The sequence below is a fragment of the Somniosus microcephalus genome, chromosome 1, assembly GCF_052327205.1.
Source record: "Somniosus microcephalus isolate GS21.2 chromosome 1, FLI_Smic_1.0, whole genome shotgun sequence".
In the NCBI taxonomy this organism is placed as follows: Eukaryota; Metazoa; Chordata; class Chondrichthyes; order Squaliformes; family Somniosidae; genus Somniosus; species Somniosus microcephalus.
In genome coordinates, this window is record NC_140987.1 from 312,311,805 (window position 1) to 312,333,395 (window position 21,591).

The window sequence follows — 21,591 nt, forward strand, 5'->3', positions numbered from 1 at the left end:
TGGTTCCCCTGTGGTTTCAGCAGATGTGGAGGCCCCTTGCTCACTTTCCTGCTGCTCCTGTCTCGACACCTTTGGTGGGCGTCCTCTGGGGGTGGTGAGCCTGTGAGGGCTCGTCAGCAGTCTGCTGCTCCTGCGGCTGTGCAGGAGTTGAGACGTCTATTTCAGTTGGGTATGGATTCCAGCGTGGCTCTGACCGAGGGCTCTGCAGTGGCATGGAAGTGTGAGCGCTTGGAGAGGAGCCCCCACTTCCTTGAGGTCTGCCACCAACCTCCCTCTCATGGGTCAGGTCCCCCTCAGTGCCTGCAAGTGGCTTGAGAGCACCTTGCTGCACATCAGGGGGGCCATGGGGACCTGTATCTGCAATGGCAGTCCTACTTAGAAGGACTTCCATGAAGGTCTGGTTTCTCTGTTCAATAGATGCCCATCGCTCCTCAAGAGATGTCATTCTATTCTGAACACTCACCATGTTTTCCATATCCTGGCGACTAACCTCCTCCATGGCCATAGCCCTCCTCTCCTCTACCGTAGCCAGCCTTACCATGGAGGCAGCAATCATTTCCACGTAGGTAGCCATCCTTTCCGTGTTGATGCATTCATGCGCCAATGACTCCACAAAGGCTCTGCTGATGTTCGCTATGGACCCCTCCATTCACTACACACTCGCAGTGACTCGAGAGACAAAGCCTGCCAGAGACTCCTGCATCTGTGCCTGGAGTTCCATCACCTCTGATCTTACGGATGGACCCAGAGGCAGAGGGTTGACATGCAGCTGAGCCGAGCTGGCAGAGTCCTGCGCCCTCCGACGAGGACTCTCCACTGCTGTCCCTGTCTCCACAATCTGCTGATGCTCACTTGTGAGCTGTGATACACCAGGTGACAACACTACTCTATGTCCCGAAGGTCCCACCAAGGTGTGAGTGTCTGCGCTTATTTCTGCTGACACTGCGCCCTCAGAGGTTGCAGATTCCTCTGAGGAGTCTGGCTGCTCAGGCTCTTCCTCCTGCACAGTGGGGACGGGGGCTCTCGATGGTCCTGTGGGGGAGTCAAGGAAAAAGTTAGAGATGTTATGTCAAGGTTACATGCACATTGCATTTTGCAGATGATCATAAGAACATATGATGTAGCTTCAGAATCATTATCAGCGACTCATGCAATGCCAATGAGAGAGATGGAAAACTATTCTGTCAGCAGCTTGTGGGGATGCACCTGTCTCTCCTTCCCCAACTCCTGCATCTAGGTCAGCCCCGACAATCTCCAGGACGCCTTCCTCCCAGGGGGTGAGCTGGGCTAATGAGGGCGGCCCTCCTCCTGTCCTGGCTCGCTCTCTCCTGTTGTGAACTCTCTTTTCCTGCAATGAGGGAGACAAGTGGAGGTTGACTGACAATGAAGGAGTGAATGCAGAGATTGCATAGCATAGATACTTAGAAGGAGACAAAGATGGAGTGAGGTTGTCAGTTGTTTTCAAAGCATCAGAGTGAGAGGGAGTGTGAGGGCTGCATGGTGGAATAGTTATGTGAATGTGAGCATAGAGAGAGAGGGAATGGGTAAGGGTGCATGGATGTGAGTGTCAAGTGGGATGTGGAGGAAGAGATTGCTAAAGCTGAGTGCTGGTGAGGAAAGGCAATGGGGATTAAATTGAGGGTGATGGAAACTTCATACAGTACTTACTTTTCCAGTGCAGTGAAGGTCATGGAATCTTTTTCTGCACTGCATCCAGGTGCGCCGTGTGAGCCACAAGGAGTTGACTTCCCCTGCTACCTGTAGCCACACTGCCTTGGTCTGACTGCGAGGCCTCTTCCTCCCTAAAGAAGGGAACAGGACCTCCCTGTGGGCCCTTGCACCATCCAGCAATGCCTGGAGTGAAGCCTCATCAAATTTGGGGGCAGCTCTTGCCCTTCCGCTGGCCATTGCTCCTGCAGGCTCCTGTGCAATCTCAATGGTGAAGTTTGGAAGCCTGCAGAAGAAGCAAGCCTTGCTGTGGACCTTAAAAGCAGCAGCAATGATGTCATATTCTGCGACTTTCTGACTGGAAATACTCAATTGCCAAGGGTTCCCACACATTGGAAATCAATTGGCCAATTGAGTGAAAATTGCATCAATCTCACGGACCCATTTAGATTCATGTGGGAAACACCAAATTTGGGCAACCCGACAATTCCCCGCACCTGAGTTAAAATCGAGCCCATTCTCTGATGGTGGTGCATTATTCTTTGTCGTCCTCCTTAACCTCTCTGCAGCCTTTGAGAAAGCCAATGGGCTCGAATTTCCAAGCCCCGTGGAGGCGGGTTTGGAGGCGGGAGTGGGGGGGAAATTTGCAGAATCAGGGGGTACGAACCCTTCCCATCCCAACCCGCCTCCATGCCTGTTTCCCAGGAGGCGGGTACCCGACCTGTGCTGGGAGCCGCCTCCCTGAGGCGGGAAGGGGATTAGTGCCAATGAACTGCCTGTTAACAGATAGTTAACAGGCAGTTTTTGGCCTAATCCCTATTTTTAGCCCTGAAGTGTGGGCTGCCCGACAGCTCCAAACCACGCCAAGTTAGCAAGGCGGACCGTCGGGCTGAAGGGCTTGGAGGGTTCGAGATGTCAGATGTTCAGGTGAGTGATGGGTGCATGAGTGCAGAGGTAAGTGTGTTTGGTGTGTGTAAAGTGTTTAAATAAGTTTTACTTACCTTTGCTTACTAATGCAGGCTTCCCTCATCTCACCGGCACAGAAAGCCGAATGACCGCGAGCTGTCAAAAGTTGCAGCATTCTGCTTTCTGTTCTGGAAAGATTTCTAACTGAGTCTGTTGAGAAGGGCTCAAGTTAGAAGTCAGATTGTCAGTGTTTGACAGCTTCACAGAGCTGTCAAACGCTGATATTTCATCTGTCAAATGCTCTTGACAGATGAAATGTCAATCCCTGATGTCATCTGTAACTGCGTGTCCCTTAATTGGCCTGCTGAGCCCACTGGGCGGGCTCAACAAGGTCAATCAAGGGAAAATCGCATGGGTTGGCCACAAATCGATGGAGGCGGGACTACAACCCTAAAAGTGGGAGTCCTGCCTCCATCACGTCCCCATTGACAAAATCCAGCCCAATGACTTCATCCTACTCCAGTACCTCTCCACCATTTTCCAGCTCAGTGGGGCTGTCCTTATTTGGTTTCACTCTTAACTCTTAATCATAGCCAGAGCATCCCTTTCCAATCACCTCTATAGTCCCACAAAGATCCATTCTTGGCCCCACCTCTTCCTCATCTACATACATCATCCGTAGATATGGAGTCAGCATCTACATATGCTTTGATGACTCCCAGCACTCAACCCCTCCACTAATCTTCTTAGATACAGGATAGTTCACTAGTAAAGTTGGCTGAGGTGATGCAATCCTCGAACTAATAATAAGGATTATTTTGTTTTAATTTCCAATTAAATTCTTTCCCATGTGATGCTGTCTCATTCAAGGTGAAACGTTTGTCGTTGATGAGGGGTCATCGGCTGCCATCACGGTCAACCACCTGTGTGCCAGTGATCCAGATACCACAGTTGATGAACTGACTTTTGTTCTGTGGTCCCCACCCCAGTTTGGTTACATAGAGAACACATTACCTTCACCAGGCTATGAGAAGAGCAATATGGGCATCAGCATAGGTAAGATCAAATCGAAATGAGCCTAGTTCCTCCAAGCCACATAGAACGTTTTCTCCAATGGCTGCAAATTTGTCTCTGTATTTCTAATGACTGAAGTCCACTAGTCTGTAAAATGCAGTGCTTATGGGGCCCCATCTTCATGAGAAAAGTGTTTGCCAAAATATTTTTCATTACTTTACTGGTAAAACTCATCATTGCACAACTTGTGTGTAATATCAGTTTGAAAGAAGCATAGCATGATTCTTATTCCACCTTAAGCAAAAAAATGGGCTTGCCACATACTGTGTTCATGACTGCCCCTTTAATATGATACAAGATAGAAACTGCTAGTGAGATGTGCCGAACACAGTATATCATTTATTTTAACAATGCATTAATACTAGTTTGCAAAAGTTTTCACTCGTCAAGGACGTGGAGTATATTGACAGTCCAAAACCCTATGAAGTAAATCACTAGTATGTGAAACAGTAAACATTCTAACAATAAGGAATGAGTTCAAGGCTTTAACTTAATACCCGGGGTTCAGATCATGCTTTTCAAACCTCATGTATTAAGATGGATCAAGTGATAGAGTTCAGTGAGGACACGCATCCTTTTACCTCTAGGACCTGAGTTCATGGTTAGCCCAGACGGGTGGATTACAGGAAACTTTCTTTTATCCGGCACCGACGGGACCGACGTGGTGCCGGTTCATCAAAAATTCCGGATAACCGAAAGCTATAGTAAAAGATACGGAGAGCTGAGAGCTCCGTATAAAGCAACAAACCCTGTTGCTTAGCAACAGGTTCAGAACAATGGCCACAAGTTCCAAGCATCTCTGTAGCTTAGCAACAGCTGCAGCCACACCCTTGCACAACAACAGATCGAGGAAGGCAAGTAGAATATGAAGTAAAACTTACCTGAACCTACTCCTGAATTTTGCCGGTTAACCGAGATTTCCGGTTATTTAGGTGCCGGTAAATCGAAAGTTTCCTGAAGTCTACTCTCTGCTGATTGCAAGGAACCCACATAAAATTAGTTTCAGCAGTCTAACCCAGTGCCTAATGGGCCTGCAGCACAAACCTGCTCACCAATTAGCATTAAACTGGTAATCTCACTCAATTAGACCATAAGACTGGCTGGTGTGGAAAATGGGAACATTCCCAATGGTGCAGTAGGGGGCGCTCTTCTGAGATTTGAGCTGTGGCATATTCTGAGAACAGAGTAAAGCGAGCTTTACTCCATATCTGGGAGTGTTTGGCACTAACATCGGGTGCAAAAAATCAAACGTGTTCCAGCCTCCCTCCCATACTAACAGTGCCCCCTTCTTGAGGTGCACAATAATTCATCAAGATTATGCACTTAGTAAAAGTGAACAACTGAAATGTCTGTTTTCATATGTGTGTGTGTGCGGTGTATGCGCACACACACACACACACACATATATATACACACCTATATATACACACACACAGACACACACATATATATATTACGCACACACCTATATATATAAGCTGTAGCCCAGTCTTGCTCAACCGTGTCCTCTCATTTTCTGTTCCTAGGTTCCTTTGGCCTGAAACACATAAAGGATTTGCACATAAACTATGTTCAGTCCCGACATCAGCGGACTGAACCAACAGCAGATCAGTTCATGCTGTACGTTACTGATGGGGAGCATCGGTCCATGGAGGTGCCATTTTATGTAATAATCCGACCTACAAATGACGAGGCTCCAAGTTTCCTTGCCAGGAATATCACTGTAAGTGAAGGGACACTACATCTAAATATTCATTCATTGAAGATTAAAGGCATTGATGTCACAACACTAGGGAGTGTGTGGGAAGGGATTCAATTGATCATTCAGCCTGCTGACACACCAGTGAGTTCACAAGTGGCTACACTATTGAGGCAGACTCAGTCCACGATTAACTTACTACCAATAATTCAGCTCCATCTACTCTAGGTTAGATTGCAGGTTGCAGTGAATCACAACCTCTTTTCCCACAGCTCTCTTCTCCTGATGCTGGTGGTATGTTTCCACAGGTACAAGGAGCCCTCCTGTACTTGACACAAGTGGCCATTCTTCAAGTCTGAACAATGAGGGCTGAATCCTAACTCCCAAAAATGGGTGGCTTGGGATCGTGTCAGACGTTAAGATGCAAAAAATCTGAAACAGGAATGGAACCCGCCTCGAACCCGCCCACTTCCAGATTTCATGGAGGCGGGACAAGGGGCGGGTGACTAATCCACTCGCGGGAGGCAGGCTGGTATTTTAAATATTACAATGAGGCTGCCTGCCTTCATTTTAACAGTCATCAATTTTTCACTCATGTTGGCGAGGTTTCCCGGACCTGGGGAAACCCAACAGGTGAAAGGAGGCAAGAAAGGCTGAACCCATGAGGAAAGGCGCCTTTAACGTACTGCTGGTGGGCCAGGAGGAGCAGGAGTGTTTACTCTCAGCCCAACAAGCTACCCAATAAACCTCCACCCTGCGAACTGTCTGCTCCCCCCACGCACACCACCAGTGGAGCCCACCCAACCACAATCCCCCCCGACCACTATTCGCCCCTGTTGTGTTTGTACTGCTATACACAACTACATAAAATAATAAAGCAGCAGAGACTGAGAGTAACTTCAAGTGATCTTTACTGGTTAACTGGAACTTCGGCACTGACTATACAAATCGATACGCGTCTGTTATATACGCTCTCAACTAAGGATGTACATCCGCAAAACAAAGTAGTCCCTTCAATGTTGTATACATTACACTTCCTCCCCCTTTAGTTTAATGGTATATTAATGCAAAATTTCTATAATTAACATACAGAGCCTGTCTTTACAGTAACCTTTTGGTTTTCTTAAAAGTAACAAAATTCAAATTCCAACATAACATTTTATTTTGTCAACAGCCCTTTTACAAGTCAAGTCTCTGGGGAGGCCTCCTCTGCCTCTCTGGATAACGTCTCTCCAGACTCTTTTGCATTGGGGAATGAGACTGTACAGGTACAGGTGCATTAGGTGAGCTATCAGCACAGGTAGAGCTCTAAGCTGTGGATGAGGCTGATGCTGATGCTGATGAATCAGGAGTGTCTGTTTCCATGTCAGGTGAGTCTGGGTGAGGTATAGGGGTGTTTTCCACCAGAACATGACATCTCAAAACGTTCTCTCCCACATCCACAGTATACATCAGTGGTCCCTCTCTTGTGGATATTGTCCCTGGTTGCCACTTTTCCGTCCGGAAATCACGAGCAAGAACTGACTGTCCCACACTGAAGCTTCTTGTTGGCTTAGCATTCAAATGTTTGAACTGTTTGTTCTCTACATCACGACGTACATTCGGTTTAAGAAGGTCCATGCGAGATCTCAGGTTCCTGTTCAGAAACATCATCGCTGGAGTCTAATTAGTGGCTGCGTGTACTGCGTTCTGATAAGCAAAGAGGAATTTGTCTATCTTGTGTTGCAGTGGTAGACTCTCACTGTACATTGCTTTGATGGCCTTCTTGAAAGTCTGTACGAATCTTTCTGCCAAGCCATTTGTAGCTGGATGGTACGGGTCAGATGTGTAGTGCTTGATTCCATTTTTCCTCATGAAACCTTGGAATTCGTCAGAGACAAATTGTCGTCCATTGTCTGTGCAGATTTGTTCTGGTAGGCCATTTCTAGCGAACATGGTCCTCAGAACTGAAATGGTCTTTTCAGATGCGGTTAGTTTCATTTTAATGACCTCGGGCCATTTGGAATGTGCATCGACTGCAATCAAGAACATGGGGTCCATGAACGGTCCAGCAAAGTTGACGTGCACACGTTGCCATGGTGATGAGGGCCATTCCCATGGATGGAGAGGGGCTTGTGGTGGTGCGTTCTGGACCTTTTGACATCCTGAGCAGCTCTTTGTCAGGTCCTCAATCTGTTTTTCAATTCCCGGCCACCACACGTAACCACGGGCAAGGCTTTTCATCTTTACCGTACCTAAGTGGCCTTCATGCAGTTCATCTAGCACTCGGTTACGAAGCTTGGGAGGAATCACAACTCGTGAGCCGCACATCAGTGTTCCCCGACACATTGATAATTGCTCCCTCCTAGCTGAGAATGCTGGAAACAATGAGTCACCATGCGCTGGCCATCCCTTCACAGTGATGTCATAAACTTTTGACAATGTAGGGTCATGGCGTGTTTCTCTTTCAATGAGGGAGTTTGTCACTGGTAGCTGCTCAACTATTGTCGTGTGAAATACCTCTGCTGAGTCAACTGTTGTAGTTCTCTCTGAGGTCGGCAGTGGTAAACGTGACAAACCATCGGTGTTGCCATGTTGCTTGGTCCCCTTGTATTCAATATCATACAGATGAGCCCCTAGGAAGAGTGACCATCGCTGTAGCCATTGTGCCGTCATCACTGGAATGCCCTTCCTTGAGTTGAAGATTGAAACGAGAGGCTGGTGGTCAGTTAACAGTGTAAACTGTTGATCATACAAGTAGTGGTTGAATTTCTTGACTCCCCACACAAGGCTGAGGGCCTCTCGGTCAATCTGTGCATAATTGCGTTCAGCTGTAGTCAATGATCTTGAGGCAAAGGCTATTGGTCTTTCTGAGCCGTCTGGGAACTTATGTGACAACATGGCACCAATGCCATGGGGTGAAGCATCACATGCCAGTTGAATAGGTAAGGATGGGTCAAAGTGAGCAAGCACCTCTTCTGAAGTAATGAGTCTTTTACTCTCTTGAAAAGCTTGTTCACAGCTGTCACTCCACTTCCATTGTGACCCTGTCTGTAGCAGTGCATTTAGTGGATGTAACACTGTGGATAGGTTGGGCAAGAACTTGTGATAGTCGTTCACCAGTCCAAAATATGATCTCAACTGAGACACATTTTCAGGTGTTGGTGCATTAATGACAGCTTCAATCTTGTCTGGAGACTTGTGTAAACTGTCCTTGTCAATCACATGTCCACAGTATGAGATTTCCTTTTTGAAAAACTCACACTTGTCTCGGTTCGCTTGGAGCCCATACTCCCGTAACCTGATGAGCACCTGTTCGAGGTTGGAAAGGTGGTCGTTGGCATTCTTGCCAGTAATGATGATGTCATCAAGATAACACTGAGTACCTGGGATCCCCTGCAGGACTTGGTCCATTGCCCTTTGCCAGATTGCAGGAGCTGATGCTTTTCCGAATACCAGCCGATTGTACTGGTAAAGGCCTTTGTGCATGTTTATTGTCAGGTACTTCTTTGATGCATCATCAATTTCCATTTGGAGATAGGCCTGGGCCAAGTCAATCTTTGTGAAGCGTTCCCCTCTTGACAGGGAAGCAAAGATGTCCTCAATGCGAGGCAATGGGTATTGTACTGTGTGGAGGACTGGGTTAACAGTCACTTTAAAGTCTCCGCGGATGCGCACTTTTCTTGGCTTTCCTGGTTTTGTGCTGGAGTTTTTCTTCATCACTGGAACTATAGGTGTGGCCCATTCACTCCAATCCACCTTGGACAGGACCCTGTCGAAGTCTCGACTCCCGAGTAAGACTCTTAAACACAAAGTATCGTCAAAGACAGGCTTTATTTGCTTGCAAGGGAAGGGTTGTGTAGTCAAAGGCTACATCAGACCTCTTCAAAGTAATACAGAATTTGTAACATATTTATACAGTACAGAAACAAAACAGGCTTTCTATGCCACATGACATAGCATTGAATCATACCTGATTACAAAGGCACAGACCTTGCGAATTATTGGAACAACGTATTCCAGGCTTCGTTAGAATAACGAACAGAAATACCTTGAGATAAGATTAATTAATCCTTTATTATGGGATCCTTCTGTTCTCCCACTGTACCAACTGAGCCTGTGGGCCGATGTTTACCTTATCCTGTCCTTGGCTATTTGTTTGGTAAACGAGGCTCCTTGTTAAGCTTGTCACAGATAAGGAGTACGTATGCAGCATTCCTAAATTGTCTCATCCCCTTGAAACTGATTAGTGAATCATGCTGTCGGCCATTTGAGTTTTTATTCTATGCCTAGGAAGCCATTTTGTGTCTAAGTGAGAAACTGTACTTCCACATTCTTCCCTTTTGTCCTTACTAGGACAACATAACTGAAATTAACCTCTTCCTATCGGTCCTCATACCAAATTTAGATTTTAGCCAAGGATACCGACTTCTTTGCCGTTTTGAACCATCCCCGGGATTTACCTGTATTGATGGTTGACCTTGTCTAAGATCGTCTTTCTTCTCTGTCTATTCTTAGTGTTTGGGCGTGTGTTCTTGTAGGGTTTAATTATGTTTGATTTGATTTCAGGTTTATGTCTTTGTATAGTTCTGCAGCTTATGTTAGCCTGCAGTGTTCTAATTTCCCTGCAGCTTATATTAGCCTGCAGTTCTCATTTTCCTGCAGCTTATATTAGCCTGCAGTTCTCATTTGAGTGGAAAAATATGTTTTACAGAAAGAGGCGAGCATGTGGAATATATATGTATATATTTTGTCTAAGTCTTCTAATCCTTATAATTGTATTTTATTCAATCGTCTCAGTTCCTCATCTAGGGGACCATTCTCCTCCTCTACTGACTTTACTTCTCTCTGTATCATCATATTCATTGCAGGCAAGACTGCCTTGCCTAACCTATTGCAACAACACTTAATCGTTGTGACAAACAGAGCAATGCATACAATCAGGGCTATTACTACTACCAGTCCATGCAATAATATTTGTCCTACTGATCCCAACCATCCTCCCAATATCCAATCAGCCCAGCCTTGGTTCTTTGGGTTTTCATACTGACTTACTGCGTCTAGCATATTCGTAAGACATGTACAAAAAAGTATTCACGTGTAATTCTCATTTCTTTCGGGATCTTTCCCCATCTCCTTGGCATATTAGACTCAGTAGTCCGATTAGTATACAAAATATAAGTAACGTCTTCATTGTTAGAGTCTTTCAAAATTCAATTGTCTCTATTCGGTGCCTTCTTGCAGTGGGATGCGTGAATCCAGGAAGATCTTTCCTTGACTTTTACGGCTGTGTTTGTAGTCAGGAGCACTTGATATGGTCCTTCGAAGCGTGGTTGCAGACCGTTCTTCCTTTTAAAAACCTTCACGTAGACGTCATCTCCAGGTTCCAAGTCGTGGCACTTTCCCTCTGCTGGACTCGTTTGAGCTTCCTTTACCTGTTGGTGAAAGCTGGAAATACATTTAGTTAATGCGATGCAATAGTTTAGCATAGCCTCGTCCATTTTATGAATGTCCATTTGTTTCACCGTAAATGGTGCCGAAAATGGCAGTCTTAGGGGTCGTCCCATAACAATCTCATGTGGAGACAGTCCATTTGTCCTGTTAGTTGCTGCTCGCACTATCATCAATGCTAAGGGTAATAGTTCGACCCATTTAAGTCCAGTTTCATTGCAAAGTTTAGAAAGTTTATTCTTCAGTACTCCATTATGTCTTTCCACCAGTCCTGCGGATTGTGGATGATAACTGCAGTGAAAATGCTGGTTAATCTGCAAAGCTTTACATAGTTCTTTTATAATTGCTCCAGTGAAGTGCGATCCTCTGTCGCTTGAAAGCTGCATAGGTATTCCAAACCTTGGTATGATTTCTTTTAACAAGCATTTTGCTACTGTTACAGCATCATTCTTTTTACATGGGAAAGCTTCGACCCATCTTGAAAACATATCTATAATTACTAACACATACTTAAATCCTAAACATGGAGGTAATTCAATAAAATCCATTTGCAAATTTACAAAAGGGCCTGATGGATTCGGGTGGGAGGCAGGCTGTACTTTCTCTGTTTTACCTGGATTCATTTCCTGGCATGTGGTGCACCTTTCACTGATTTGTTTTGCAATTGCCGAAATACCTGTGCATACCATGTTTGATTAATATAGTCTGCCATCCCCCCTTTGCCCGCATGCGTGAACACATGAACGCATCGGGCAATCCATGGGAGTAAAGATTTAGGTGCCACCATGCGGCCGTCATGGTGAACCCATACCCCTTCAGGCGTTTTAAAGCAAGGATCCCTTGCCCAAGCCAACACTTCGTCCGGGTTAGCCTGTGACTGAAAGGCTAAAACATCATTAATAGAAGGTGGGTCATTATCTGATTTTTGTTGACGCAAAACAAAGGCTGAGACCTGTGGCCCTGTATCTGACAGAGCGGCTGATTTAGCAGCTCTATCTGATCGCTCGTTACCCAAGGATATCTGATCCTGACTGCCTGTATGAGCCTGACATTTAATAACTGAAATCTTAGTGGGGCACACTAGAGCCTTTAAAAGATTATTGATTTGCTCAGCATTCTCAATAGTTGATCCTGAGGAAGTTAGAAACCCCCTTAATTTCCAGATCTGTCCATAATCATGAGCAACTCCAAAAGCATACCTGGAGTCGGTATAAATGTTAACAGTTTGATCAGTAGCCAATATATAAGCTCTGGTAAGAGCGAAGAGTTCTGCTTGTTGCGCTGAAAATGACTGAGGTAGTGAGAGCGCTTCCATAACTGAATGATCATCTGAAACGGCATACCCAGCCCTAGGTGATCCCTTGTCATCCCTAAGGGCCGATCCATCTACGTAGAATACCAAGTCACTGTTAGGAATAGGAGTTTCAGATAGATCTGTTCGGGCCTTGGTAGCTAATTGGGTAACCGTGTCACAGCAGTGCGGGATTCCGTCCTCTTCTGTGGGTAGCAGCGTGGCTGGATTCAAAACTGAACATCTTTGAATTAGGAGATTGGAGTTGGATAACAGTGCAACCTCATATTTGCTGCTACGGGCTGATGTTAGATGCTGAGTGGCGTATTTTGATAACAGTACTTCCACTGAATGTGGTACAAACAAAACGGTTCGGTGATTAAGCGTGATGCCTTGAGCCTGTTGTACAGCATAATAGGCAGCAGCTAGAATTGGCAGGCATCCAGGCAGGCCGCATGCAACGGGATCCAATTGAGTAACTGTCTTTTATAGTCGTGTCTTTTCCCGTGCCTTCATAAAAGGCAGTGCAATGCAGATTCATGTGCCAGCTGTCTAATTTCAAATCCTTCTGGTACTCTGAGACTGTTCTTGAGGCACGGTGTAGTGCTCCTACAATTATCATTAGTTTATGGCTTATTTCTTGTTCATTTGCCCACTGGTAGACAATGGGAGGGGAGCATTCTTGTAAAAGGCACATAGTACATCTATCGGTCTGAACGTGTATCTGCAGTCCCTTTTCTGAACAAATTATTGTTGCCTGCATTTTGCACAACAAGTCTCTCCCTAAAAGGTTCATGGGGGCGTCGTCTGATAACAAAAAAGCATGTTGGCCAGAAAAATTATCTGCTCGTATTTGTAACGGTTGTGACCATGTCAGAGTCTGTGAGACACCAGAAAGTCCTATGCAGGTAACATCCTTGTCAGTGCATAGAATTCCTGTAGCGTATTGTTTTGTCAATAGTGAGGTTGTGGCTCCTGTGTCGACGAGAAAAGTGACTTTCTTGCCTTGCATATTTATGGATAGATATGGCTCATCTCTAGAATTTAGCGATACTAGTGGTAATTGGAGAGTGTGGGTATTGTTCGGGGCCGTTTCTCCGTGTCATGCTGAATAATTTTGCCCTGGGGGTCCGAATTATCCTTCCATAATCTGACCTCCCCAAGGATCCCTTGTTGTAAAGCCTGCTTGTGGACGAGTGTGAACCTGGGCTTGGGTATTTGTATTCACTGGGGCACCTCCCCAGCCTTGATTTTGCTGTTTGGGGAACGGGCAATTGGACTTCCAGTGTCCGATCTGACCACAGTTAAAACACGGAGAGTTTGCGCCTCTTCCATTCCACTGGCCTCTGCCAGTCCCTCCTCTACTATTTCCTCTAAATCCGCCTCTGATATACCCTCTGCCTTGTCCTCTGTAGTGGCCCTGATAATAAATGGTAGTCTGGGCAGTCGGATCTGCGGGAGCTGTCTGCTCCATTAACAAGGAAACTTTACTCTTTTGATCTTTATTCCTTTCCTGTATTCCTTTCAAGATTTGTGTCAATTCAGGAATGGTTTTATGTCTCCAGTCAAGGCAAACTAAAGTCAACGGTTCCTTAAGTTCTGTTCTGAGGCCGTTTACAAGGGCGTTAATTAAAGGGATTTGGTAATTTTCTTTTGTCATACCCGAATGCTGTCCCATAACTGCTTCCATTCTTTCTATATAATCCTCAACGTCTTCATCCCTTTTCTGAGTTGTCTCAATCATCTTATCTAGTGTTGATTATATTCTCCTGACTTACAGCACTGGGGTCGGGTGATTCAGCACCCGCTGCGCCTTGTTGTTGCACTTCGTATTCAGGAGGCAGGGCTGGTCTTCTGAACCATCCCTGATCCTCGTCATCACTGGAATGAGTCGTGGGCATGGGAAGATATTCACAGGGAGGAGCGGTAGGCTTCGGGTTTTGTCTTAAAGGCATTAGCGTAACCTTTTCTTGTTTAATCAATTTATTCATTAGATCTCTTATTTTTGTTCTCAATTTTACTAGCTAATATGCTGCGTTCCTTACGTTTTTCTGCTTCCCTTTTCCAATCTGAGAAGGCAGACCAATTTTACTGACTTTGCACCCCTTCTCCTTGGGTCTCTGCCTGCTAGGCAGCTTTCTAGACACGTGATTCTATCTAGATTAAATGTACCATCCACGGGGAAAGGGTGTCTGTCTTTCTTGGTCCATCTAGCCCACTTAGGTAAATCATTTATGGATATCTGACCATAGTAGGTAAAGACATAAGAAGCGGGAGTTCCTCTTTTTTTCCTTCTGGGATCTTGCTCTGTGCAGCTCCCATCTTAGTTTGTATGTTTTTTTTTTAACTAGGCTCTCTTCTTCTAGATCGCAAGTTTCACCCCTTACCCCCTTACGACTATTACTGACTGTCCAAAGGACCATAAGTGATGAAAAATAACAAGTAATAACAACAGTCAAAGAAATGACAAGTAATGCAGCCGCCCAAACAGGCAAACAGACCAAATATTCAGACATTTATCTTATACTCTAAACTAAACAGTCAATTCTCAGTTTGCGTTGTACGCCACTACAAGCTGAGTCCTTAACATTTAACTTGTACTTTATGTGAGAGTCTTCTGTCTTAACGTTGTCAATAATCAACAAACAAAACGGAAAACAATGGTTGCGATAATTCTTAACCTCTATATTTATATAAAATCCTTATGCTTTAATGCGAGGGGCTTGAACCCTCATAGAAGGTATCTCAATGGAGAATAGTCCCGAGCCTGGTAATACAGGTCATTAAAACACAGTGACAATCCTCAAACGATACCTTGTGCCGCGAGTCTCTCACCCCGGTTCAAGGGACCCACCCTTGATACTGCAGTTTTAACTTGGTACCTTATCTGTCTGGGACTCAGCCCTGTCGACTTTCCTCTTGCCTTCTTTGCCCGATACCTTTTTTTTTTAAAGACTTGAGTTGTCAGTATTCTCCTCCTTTCAGTGGTCAACAATAAAAGAAGCAAAAGTTACAGGATTAAACTCAAGTCTGAAACACGAGTCTTAACTTGATCGCAGTACTCCCGTCGGAAGAAACAGACCACACCAATTCAATATTTAATGAGAAATCCTTTTATGTGATAAAACATCACTGTGGCCATTCAGGATTTGTCATTAGAGATTCACGATGTCCTTGTCCGTGACTTACCGACAGGCAGCAAGCGATCTCGGTGGAACCTCCAAGTAATACTGTCGAAGTCTCGACTCCCGAGTAAGACTCTTAAACACAAAGTATCGTCAAAGACAGGCTTTATTTGCTTGCAAGGGAAGGGTTGTGTAGTCAAAGGCTACATCAGACCTCTTCAAAGTAATACAGAATTTGTAACATATTTATACAGTACAGAAACAAAACAGGCTTTCTATGCCACATGACATAGCATTGAATCATACCTGATTACAAAGGCACAGACCTTGCGAATTATTGGAACAACGTATTCCAGGCTTCGTTAGAATAACGAACAGAAATACCTTGAGATAAGATTAATTAATCCTTTATTATGGGATCCTTCTGTTCTCCTACTGTACCAACTGAGCCTGTGGGCCGATGTTTACCTTATCCTGTCCTTGGCTATTTGTTTGGTAAACAAGGCTCCTTGTTAAGCTTGTCACAGATAAGGAGTACGTATGTAGCATTCCTAAATTGTCTCATCCTCTTGAAACTGATTAGTGAATCATGCTGTCGGCCATTTGAGTTTTTATTCTATGCCTAGGAAGCCATTTTGTGTCTAAGTGAGAAACTGTACTTCCACAACCTCTAACTGCTCCAAGTTCTCCAGCTCTGCTTCTACTGAAGGGCGAATTGCATAAGGCACTGGTTTGGCCTTATGGAACTTCGGATTTGCGTTCTCCTCAATCTTAATTTTTGCTTTCATCTCCTTAAGTTTTCCTATTCCTTTGTTGAACACTTCCTGAGAGTCAGAGAGTATTTGTGACACTCTCTCAGGAGTGGCGTTGCTGTCCTCCTTTGCTGACACAAACAGTGCTTGGATGGTGTGCCAATCCAACTGTATTTTCCTGAGCCATTCGCGTCCCAGCAATGGTGGTCCTCCATTTTCCACTACATAGAGGTTCAATTGTGGTACTTTTTTTTCTTTGTATGTCACTGTCACTTTTAATTTACCTTTGGGGCACACTCTTTGTCCTGTGTATGTCTTTAACAGTACTTTAGTTGGCCTTAGCGGTATGTGTGAAAACAGTCGTTTGTAGTCATGTACAGAGATCACTGTTAAAGCTGAGCCTGTGTCCAACTCCATTTTCAGCCTAACTCCTGCCACTTCTGGAGTGACCCATATTATTCTGTGACCCCCTGTCTCTTTCACACTGTGTAGTTTTAGACAAGCCAGATCCTCTTCCTCTGAGTCTGTCACTTTTTTCTTTATCTGAACTGTCTTCAGTCACGTGGTGTACCTTCTTGTATCTATCTTTGAAAGGTTTCTTGTTTTCAGTCACTTGATGTACCTTTTTGTTACTCTGTATTGTATCAGTTTTCTCTACCTTCTCGCTCCTTTCTTCCAAATTTCGGTGTCCTCTGGATGCGATGCCAGAAAAGGAAGACGTAGGTTCATAATCCTCATCGCCAATTTGTTGTGTTTGTACCGCTATACACAATTACATAAAATAATAAAGCAGCAGCGACTGAAAGTAACTTCAAGTGATCTTTACTTGTTAACTGGAGCTTCGGCACTGACTATACAAATCGATACGTGTCTGTTATATACGCTCGCAACTAAGGATGTACATCCGCAAAACAAAGTAGTCCCTTCAATGTTGTATACATTACAGCCCCCATCACGACCATCCCCCCGCGACCACCATCACCCCCCACCCGACCAACATCTCCCTCTCCGACCACCATTCCACGCCCGACTACCATCTCCCCCCAACCACCATCTCCCCCCAGACCACCATCCCACCCCAACCAGAATCTCCCCCTACCCCCGACCACCATCTCCCCGCTGACCATGATCCCCCCCGACCACCATCATCCCCGACCACCATCTCCCCCCGACCACATTCCCCCCCAACAACCATGCCCCTGACCACCATCCCCCCCGACCACCATCCACCCCGACCACCATCCCCCCCGACCACCATCTCCCCCCGACCACATCTCCCCCCGACCACCATCTCCCCCCGACCACCATCTCCCCCCGACCACCATCTCCCTCCGACCACCATCCCACCCCCGACCACATTCCCCCCCAACCACCATCTCCCCCCAGACCACCATCTCCCTCCGACCACCATCTCCCCCCGACCACCATCTCCCCCCGACCACCATCTCCCCCGACCACCATCTCCCCCCGACCACCATCTCCCTCCGACCACCATCCCACCCCCGACCACATTCCCCCCCAACCACCATCTCCCCCGACCACCATCTCCCCCCGACCACCATCTCCCTCCGACCACCATCCCACCCCCGACCACATTCCCCCCCAACCACCATCTCCCCCGACCACCATCTCCCCCCGACCACCATCTCCCTCCGACCACCATCCCACCCCCGACCACATTCCCCCCCAACCACCATCTCCCCCCAGACCACCATCCCACCCCAACCAGAATCTCCCCCTACCCCCGACCACCATCTCCCCGCTGACCATGATCCCCCCCGACCACCATCATCCCCGACCACCATCTCCCCCCGACCACATTCCCCCCCAACAACCATGCCCCCGACCACCATCCCCCCCGACCACCATCCCCCCCGACCACCATCTCCCCCCGACCACCATCTCCCCCCGACCACCATCCCACCCCCGACCACCATCCCACCCCCGACCACCATCTCCTCCCCGACCACCATCCCACCCCTGACCACCATCCCACCCCCGACCACCATCTCCTCCCCGACCACCATCCCACCCCTGACCAACATCTCCCCGCCGACCATGATCCCCCTGACCACCAGCACCACTGACCAACATCTCCCCCCGACCACAATCCCCCCCGACAACCATCTCCCCCGACCACCATCCCTCCCCCCCGACCAACATTTCCCCCCGACCACCATCTCCCCGACCACAATCCCCCCAGACAACCATCCCCCCCGACCACCATCTCCCCCGACCAACATTTCCCCCGACCACCATTTCCCCGACCACCGTTTCCCGAACCTGACCACCATCTCCCCCGACCAACATTTCCCCCGACCACCATTTCCCCGACCACCGTTTCCCGAACCTGACCACCATCTCCCCCAACCACCATTTCTCCTGACCACCATTCCCCGACCACCATTTCCCCGACCATCATCTGACCCGACCACAATCTCCCCTCAACCAACATCTCCCCCCGACCAACACCTCCCCCGACCACCATCTCCCCCGACCACCATCTCCCCCGACCAACATCCCCCCCGAACATCATCTCCCACCAACCAGCATCTCCCCCCGACCACCATCTCCCTCGACCACCATCTCCCCCCCGACCACCATCAAACTCGACCACCATTTCCCCCCGACCACCATCTCCCTCGACCACCATCTCCCTCGACCACCATCTCCCCACCGACCACCATCTCCCTCGACCACCATCTCCCCCTGACCACCATCTCCCTCGACAACCATCTCCCTCGACCACCACCTCCCCCTGACCACCATCTCCCCCGACCACCATCTCCCCTACGACCACCAACTCCAGTGACTACCATCTCCCCCACCGACCACCAAACCCCCCGACCACCATCTCCCTCCCGTCCACCAACCCCCCAACCACCATCTCCCTCGATCACCATCCCCCCCGACCACTATCTCTCCTCTTCCACCATCTCCCCTGACCACCATCACCCCCCGACGACTATCTCCCCTGACCACCATCTCCCCCGACCATCAAATCCCCCTGATCACAATCTCGCCCTGACCACCATCCCCCCTGACCACCATCCCCCCCGACCACCATCTCTCACCCGTCCACCATCTCCCCCGACCAACATCCCCCCGGACCACAATCTCCCCCGACTACAATCTCCCCCGACAACCATCCACCCCGACCACCATCTCCCCCAACCACCATCTCCCCCCGACCACCATCCCTCCCGTCAACCACCATCTCCACCCCAACCACCTTCCCCCCCGATCACCACCTCCCCACCCCAACCACCTTCCCCCCCAATCACCATCTCCCCACCCCAACCACCTTCCCCCCAATCACCATCTCCCCACCCCAACCACCTTCCCCCCCGAACACCATCTCCCCACCCCAACCACCTTCCCCCTGATCACCACCTCCCCACCCCAACCACCTCCCCCCAATCACCATCTCCCCCGACCACCTTCCCCCCCGAACACCATCTCCACCCCAACCACCTTCCCCCCCAATCACCATCTCCCCACCCCAACCACCTTCCCCCCGATCACCATCTCCCCACCCCAACCACCTTCCCCCCAATCACCACCTCCCCACCCCAACCACCTTCCCCCCGATCACCATCTCCCCACCCCAACCACCTTCCCCCCAATCACCATCTCCCCACCCCAACCACCTTCCCCCCCAATCACCATCTCCCCACCCCAACCACCTCCCCCCCAATCACCATCTCCCCACCCGACCACCTTCCCCCCCGAACACCATCTCCCCACCCCAACCACCTTCCCCCTGATCACCACCTCCCCCACCCCAACCACCTTCCCCCAATCACCATCTCCCACCCCAACCACCTTCCCCCCCAATCACCATCTCCCCACCCAACCACCTTCCCCCCGATCACCATCTCCACCCCAACCACCTTCCCCCCGATCACCACCTCCCACCCCAACCACCTTCCCCCTCGAACACCATCTCCCCACCCCAACCACCTTCCCCCTCGAACACCATCTCCCCACCCCAACCACCTTCCCCCTCGAACACCATCTCCACCCTAACCACCTTCCCCCCGATCACCACCTCCCCACCCCAACCACCTTCCCCCTCAGAACACCATCTCCCCACCCCAACCACCTTCCCCCTCGATCACCATCTCCCCACCCCGACCACCTTCCCCCCCAATCACCATCTCCCCACCCCAACCACCTTCCCCCCCAATCACCATCTCCCCACCCCAACCACCTTCCCCCCGATCACCATCTCCCCACCCCAACCACCTTCCCCCCCAATCACCATCTCTCCACCCCAACCACCTTCCCCCCCAATCACCATCTCCCCACCCCAACCACCTTCCCCCCCAATCACCATCTCCCCACCCCGACCACCTTCCCCCCCAATCACCATCTCCCCACCCCGACCACCTTCCCCCCGATCACCATCTCCCCACCCCAACCACCTTCCCCCTCAATCACCATCTCCCCACCCCAACCACCTTCCCCCCCAATCACCATCTCCCACCCCAACCACCTTCCCCCTCAATCACCATCTCCCCACCCCAACCACCTTCCCCCCCAATCACCATCTCTCCACCCCAACCACCTTCCCCCCAATCACCATCTCCCCACGCCAACCACCTTCCCCCTCAATCACCATCTCCCCACCCCAACCACCTTCCCCCCCAATCACCATCTCCCCACCCCGACCACCTTCCCCCCCGAACACCATCTCCACCCCAACCACCTTCCCCCCCAATCACCATCTCCCCACCCAACCACCTTCCCCCCGAACACCATCTCCCCACCCCAACCACCTTCCCCCCGATCACCACCACCCCACCCAACCACCTTCCCCCCGATCACCATCTCCCCACCCCAACCACCTTCCCCCTCGATCACCATCTCCCCACCCCAACCACCTTCCCCCCAATCACCATCTCCCCACCCCAACCACCTTCCCCCCGATCACCATCTCCCCACCCCACCACCTTCCCCCTCGATCACCATCTCCCCACCCCAACCACCTTCCCCCCCGATCACCATCTCCCCACCCCAACCACCTTCCCCCCCGAACACCATCTCCACCCCAACCACCTTCCCCCCCGAACACCATCTCCACCCAACCACCTTCCCCCCCCGATCACCATCTCCCCACCCCAACCACCTTCCCCCGATCACCATCTCCCCACCCCAACCACCTTCCCCCCCGAACACCATCTCCACCCCAACCACCTTCCCCCCCAATCACCATCTCCCCACCCCAACCACCTTCCCCCCGATCACCATCTCCCCACCCAACCACCTTCCCCCCCGATCACCACCTCGCCACCCCAACCACCTTCCCCCTTGAACACCATCTCCCCACCCCAACCACCTTCCCCCCGATCACCATCTCCCCACCCCAACCACCTTCCCCCCCAATCACCATCTCCCACCCCAACCACCTTCCCCCTCGATCATCATCTCCCACCCCAACCACCTTCCCCCCCGATCACCATCTCCCCACCCCAACCACCTTCCCCCCCGATCACACCTCCCCACCCCGACCACCTTCCCCCCGATCACCATCTCCCCACCCCAACCACCTTCCCCCTCGAACACCATCTCCCCACCCCAACCACCTTCCCCCCGATCACCACCTCCCCACCCCAACCACCTTCCCCCAATCACCATCTCCCC

General features: G+C 49.3%; 1 protein-coding gene across 1 annotated transcript in view; it reads left to right on the forward strand.

Annotated features, from left to right (window-relative positions):
* LOC147124856 (FRAS1-related extracellular matrix protein 1-like) overlaps positions 1-21,591 on the forward strand; it is an 883,765-nt gene that overhangs the window by 454,557 nt on the left and 407,617 nt on the right. The window contains exons 18-19 of the mRNA XM_085994045.1: positions 3,445-3,630; positions 5,175-5,371. Coding sequence (XP_085850171.1) covers positions 3,445-3,630; positions 5,175-5,371 — 383 coding nt within the window. The remainder of the gene's footprint in view (positions 1-3,444; positions 3,631-5,174; positions 5,372-21,591) is intronic.